The sequence below is a fragment of the Mustela nivalis genome (genome assembly GCF_964662115.1).
Source record: "Mustela nivalis genome assembly, chromosome: 7".
Classification (NCBI taxonomy): domain Eukaryota; kingdom Metazoa; phylum Chordata; class Mammalia; order Carnivora; family Mustelidae; genus Mustela; species Mustela nivalis.
In genome coordinates this window covers 82,327,303-82,333,302 of record NC_139026.1, presented here as the reverse complement: position 1 = coordinate 82,333,302, position 6,000 = coordinate 82,327,303, and the positions used below count along the sequence as shown (strand labels likewise).

General features: G+C 39.2%; 1 protein-coding gene across 2 annotated transcripts in view; it reads left to right on the top strand.

Annotated features, from left to right (window-relative positions):
- The first annotated feature begins 3,108 nt into the window (after positions 1 to 3,108).
- Positions 3,109 to 6,000, top strand: part of TWF1 (twinfilin actin binding protein 1) — a 37,311-nt gene continuing 34,419 nt past the window's right edge. Inside the window, exons 1-2 of one of the 2 annotated variants that reach the window (XM_082742284.1) lie at positions 3,109 to 3,332; positions 5,153 to 5,230. In XM_082742284.1, the coding sequence (XP_082598410.1) occupies positions 3,308 to 3,332; positions 5,153 to 5,230 (103 nt within the window). In that variant the 5' untranslated portion in view covers positions 3,109 to 3,307. The remainder of the gene's footprint in view (positions 3,333 to 5,152; positions 5,231 to 6,000) is intronic. The other variant, XM_082742283.1, reaches the window with a different exon arrangement.

The window sequence follows — 6,000 nt, the reverse complement described above, 5'->3', positions numbered from 1 at the left end:
TCTCTCTCTGCCTGCCTCTGCCTACTTGTGATCTCTGTCTCTCTGTCAAATAAATAAATAAAATCTTAAAAAAAAAAACACAAAAAACTTCTGTGCATCAAAGGATACAATCAACAAAATAAAAAAGAAACCTACAGAATGGTTAATGGCTCAGTCCATTAAGCATCTACTTTCCACTCAGGTCATGATCCCAGGGTCCTGGGATCAAGTCCCACATCATTGGGCTCCCTGCTCCACATGGACCCTGCTTCTCCTCTGCCCGCCCCACTCTGTCTCTCATGAATAAATAAATAAAATCTTTCAAAAAAAGAAACCCACAAAATGGGAAAAAATGTTTGCAGATCATATATCCAATAAGGGGTTAGTATCTAGAATATATAAAGTACTCCTACAACTCAACAACAGACAGCATAATTTTAAAATGGACAAATAACTTGACTAGACATTTCTCCAAAAAGATATACAAATGCCCAACAAATAAATGAAAATGAAAATAAATGAAATAAATGAAAATGAAGTGAAAACATAAAATGACAATTGTTGGCAAGGATGTAGAGAAACTGGAACCCTTGTACACTATTGGTGGGAATGTAAAGTGGTGTAACTCTTAGGGAAAATAATACGGAGTTTCGTCAAAAATGCTAAAACAGAATTACCACATAATCTAGCAATTCCACTTCTGGAATATGTCACAAAGAAGTGAAAGCAGGGACTCAAATACATGTTTGCACACTCATGTTCATGGAAGTATTATTTATTATAGCCAAAAAGTAGAAGCAATGCAGATGCCCACTGACAGATGAATAGATAAACAAAATATGATATGTATATACATACAATGAAATATTATTCAAACTTAAAAAGGAAGGAAATTGTCCATGCTACAACATGGATAGATCTTGAGGACATTATGCTAAGTGAAATAAGCTAGTCACACACACACACACACACACACACACACATACACACACACAAATGCTGTATGATTCTATTTATATGTGGTACTAAGAGTAGTCAAAATCATAAAGACAGAAAGTGGAATGGTGCTTGCCAGGACCTGGGGGCTGTATTGAAAGAGGGGGTTGTTTAATGCACACAGAGGTTCAATTCTGTAAAATGAAAAGAGTTCTAGAGACTGGTTGCACAAGGTGAATGTATTGACCACTACTGAACTGCACACTTAAAAAATAGTTAAGATGATAAGATTTGTTATATATATTTGATTACAATTTTTAAAAAAGTTAAGGCAAGAAGTCATGACTGCAATCAAATTAAAGATGTAAGCAAGATAGATTAACCAAAGGAACAGGATTTCTACCACAATCTGTTTGCCTACTTAGGTGAAATATATGCAGCGCTAGCACTGTATAGATTCAATATATTATTTCTACAAAGTTAGTACAATGCCAAACTTTAACCCCATCTGAAATAAACATCATACATAATAAATTAGTGAAATTTAAGTGTATAGTCAATATGGGCAAGAAATATTTTCATAAAACATCCTATGAAAGCATTAAAAATCCATTTTCTTTGCACATACATAGAAATAGCTAAATAGAGGAAATTATTTAAATATATGTAGAAGCACTGATGAGCAGGAAAAATTATCATTTTGGCTATGCTTTTTATAGCTTAGCAAATATTTTCCCTTCTCAGATTTCCTGTTTTGTACAGAGGAACTCTGCTGTTTTGAAAAACAATGCACCAAGGCCCTTGCAGTAGTCAAACTACTGTACTGCCAAAAAATAAGCATTTTCTGTTGCATTCCAGGGTGGTCCTATCCAACTTACCTGTACTTTCCTATTCTTTAGCACTAGTCACATCACAGTCTTTTCTAAGCATACACATGGGACCATTATTTTTTTCTTATCAGTACTTTTGAGCAGTGCCAACTTCTTAGGCAATTTTCCCCAGTCACCAAGATGTGAATCAGTCAAAAAATTGAAGATGAACTCTGCAATTTTCTCTCTGCTCAACAAAGCAATCAAAACTGGAAAATCAGAAAGAACTGTTGTGTCAGTAAGAATTTGGTTAAAACGAAACTCTATCTAGATTTCTTAAATCCAAATAAGTTACAAAACTCAGACTAAATTCTACTTGTTCCATAGTATGATGATCTGTTTGAGAAACAAAGTTAAGATAACAAGGAACAGAACATAGCAATCTTCTTTTCTGTGATCCTGGCAGAGAAAAACAATTGCAAGCCTGATAGTTAATGGCTAGCAAAAAATACATTGTATCTGAAGAGTGACTTTGTTAACTTGCATTTCTATTATTGGTTGAAGAAAGTATTTGTTGATAAGCAGATTGTAATTTTGTATATTCGTGAGTTCAAGTCCCTAAAAACAAAAGACCCAGTTTTCTATCTAGGGAACTATAATCTAGGGGTGGTAGAAAAGTAGTACAAAAGTGTAAAATTACCTTAGAGGAGGAAAATACACGTTCTTAAGAGCAGAAATGGGGAAGAATTTTTAATAATATCTGCTGTTATCTTACAAATTTATCCCAGTGAATCCTGAATAAATACTTAATTCAAGAACAAACGGCCACTCTAAAGTACAGCGGCAAACATAGTTTTCAGGGATAAAATTGACCCCAAAGGAGTATTCAAATCAGCTAACCTTCTCACTTTTAAGGTCTGTCTCTTTTTGGAATGAAGAGAAAGGAAAACTTGGTTTCTTAATGGACCCAACTGAAAAAAGAAAAGTTAACAGTCTGAGATTAATTTAAAAGTGTGGGATATTTTGATGGGCGACCACCTATACATTAATCCTCATTTTAAAAAACGAGGAAAGGAGTGACCTTTTATATTGTATAGATTACCGGAAGAGTGAACCAAGAAAGATACTGTGCACATCTTTTTAAAATTGAAAATACATGTTCAGTAAAATGGTCATTTACATTTTTGAGCATCTTTTCGCTGAACCAGCGAACGGCGAAGTCGACAGGGTCGCTGGGGGGCAGGCAGCAAAGAGCAGGGCCAACCTGTGGGCTCTGCGGGGTCTCACGGGGGTGGGGACCGGAGAAGCGGAGGCAAGTGCCAGGGCAGGGACCCCCTGAGACAGCTTGGGAAGAGCTCCGGGGGTGGGGATGCATTCGCAAACCTCCGTGGAGCGCGCGGGGGAGGGGGACGCGGGGGCGGCAGGGCCGCGCGAGGACGCGGTCGGCCTAGCTGGGCGGGGCGGCCGCGGGTCGCAGGCTGATGACGCGCCTCGGCCGGCGGAGGAGCTGCCACTTCCTGGAGGCGCCGGCCGGGGCCGCTCTCAGCATTTAGCGCCGGAGCCGGGAGCCCGCGGCCGCCGCCATGTCCCATCAGACCGGCATCCAAGGTAACGGCCCCCGGAGCGGCGCGCGGGGAAGGGGCTCCCGGGAGGCCCGGGGTGAGCCGGGCGGGCTGCGGGAGTAGCAGGGCTGGAGTCGGGCCCGGGGGAAGGGAGCCGATCTCGCGGGCGGGCGGGCCTCTGCGCCTCTCCGAGCTTTCTGGTCCCGGGCGCTCCCGGCCTGCGTCCCTCCCAGCCCGGCCCGGCCGCCGCCACGTTACAGACTGACCCGAAATTTCGCAGAAGCGAAGGAAATTGGTTTCCGAGGAGACCTGGGTGAGGGGGGCGTGCCTTCCACCGCCCCTGATGGTAGCCCAACTTTCCCCCTTTTTATCCGGCAGGGGAGACCTGGAACCGTGGAGCCGGCTGGGCTCCTCTTGCTGCAGAGAGACGGGCGAATTTGCCTTTCAGTCTGTGAAGGAGGTTGTTAAAGATTTTGATTAAAAAGCGAACGATCTTGGAATCTTTTTCATTTCCAGTGAAGGTGCTTCCCAGACTCTTCCGCATTTTCTTCCAAAGTGGAAACAGGAATTTATGTTCTGAGAAATTCTGAGTACGGGGTGTTTTGATCTTTCTCTTAGGTACTTCCCCAGGGAACTGAAAAGTCTGGTCTTTGTGGCTCAGTCATCCCGTGAAGGCAGTTCAATGTGCAGTTATATCTGACCTCCATTATTTCCTGCTTTGAAAATGGGCAGTCTGGAAGCGCTCACCTCATCAGAATCAAATAATATATCCCGGGGTTACTCGCGATTACTTAACGAGTGCTAATATAAGCCCACGCTCTTCCTGTTAATAGACAACGAATCTTTTCCCCCGAAGAACATTTACTCATGTTCCTATGAGTCTTTGACCACCCTACCGCTCTCCCTGCACACACAAACACAACAAACTACTCTCAAACCTAAAAACACTGTTTTGTTTGTCCGAGTTAGTTTGACATTTAAATATGTTGTTACTGATTTTCATGTTTGAGTCTTACAACGATCATTACTTAAATAGTGGTTCTTGCTCTTAGTGTACAACCCAAGAGGGAAATCAGAATGAAATTGAAGCTTTAATAAGCACAGGAGGGTTATTAAATATGTATTTGCTTAGTGAACTGTAGCTTTTTGAGAAAGACGAGTTAGAAAAGTATTACCAGAAGTATAAGCTTGAATGTATTTTATTGACTTTCTCTTTAATCGGGATAAGATATCTGATACTTACTGTTGTTTTTAATGTGAAAATATAAAAATGAATTTATTTATTATAATTTTGAAATTGGACTAGAAGAGAATGAAAGGTTTTAAACAATTTTCAACCAAGCAGTAGTGGTGTTTTTTAAAATTGTAATTTGTTCATTATTAGATTTGAATAACTTTAATATTTTCCTTTTTTTTTTAAGATTTTATTTATTTATTTGACAGATCATAAGTAGACAGAGAGGCAGGCTCCCTGCCGAGCAGGGAGCCAGATGCCGGGCTCAATCCCAGGACCCTGAGATCATGACCTGAGCCGAAGGCAGAGGCTTTAACCCAATGAGCCACCCAGACACCCCTAACTTTAATACTTTAATTCCCAGTATTATTTCTGCTTTGGAATTATCTAGCTAAAACAGAATTAATGTATTAATATACTTTTAAGCTATTTTAATTTGTTTCTTAGCTGTGTATAGTGTCCACTGTTAACATCTTCAAGTTTTACACTTTAAATTACTGATAGAAAGGGGATGCTATGCTCTCAGGATTTTTTTTATATTACAATTCATTTCTCCTTATTTAAGTAGCATTGGAAAGTATTAATCTGTAAGTATAAAACATGGGTTTACTTGTCTTTATCTTTTTCCACAGCAAGTGAAGATGTTAAAGATACCTTTGCCAGAGCAAGAAATGGAAAATACAGACTTCTAAAAATATCTATTGAAAATGGTTAGTTACACATTTTTAAATACTGTTTGTCCTTAGATTATTGAATGTTATATTTTTAAATGCCTAAGACATTGTCAGTGATTGGAACTATTAATTAATGTGAAGCAAGTTCAGAGTTTGCCTTTAGATAAGGTGGATCCTGTACATTTGGTCATGTCCCATCGGCCGCTACCTACCCTCTGAATTCTGTAGTTGACAGGGAAACAGAAAGATGCTTTTTTAGTGTGACATCTTCCTCTTTTACTTTTTGTCTCCGTTTCTGAACCACAATCCATTTCTAATGTTAATGCCTCCGTCTCTGGAATGGAAATCAGTAAACAGGTGATTCTCTCCCCATCTGCCCAAAAACATTACTTTAGAATTACTTTAAAATTACTTTAGAATTGTTTCTCAGTAAAGTTAGTTTTGAAGTAGAAGCAAAGGATTTCAAGCTTCTGTCTTTTCCACTTGATTGCAGTTTGTGGTGAAGAAATGATTCCCCCTTTCTTGTTTTTGGGACAAAGTTCTAGGAATGTAACAAACCATAAATTGATCCTTTCAAAATCATTCGGTACCAGGGAAATTGGGTGGGAGAATCTTTTAATTTGGCTATATTTGAATTTGGACAATTAATATTCTCACAAATGAGTATCTTAAAATATTCCACTGGTCTAATTTCTTAAATACCTGGAGATAATTTTGCTTTGGAAGAATAACTTGTTCTTTTACAAACTGGAAGTAAACTTAATTTGCTTTTCATTTTCTACTTATATATTAAAAATACCAGAGTA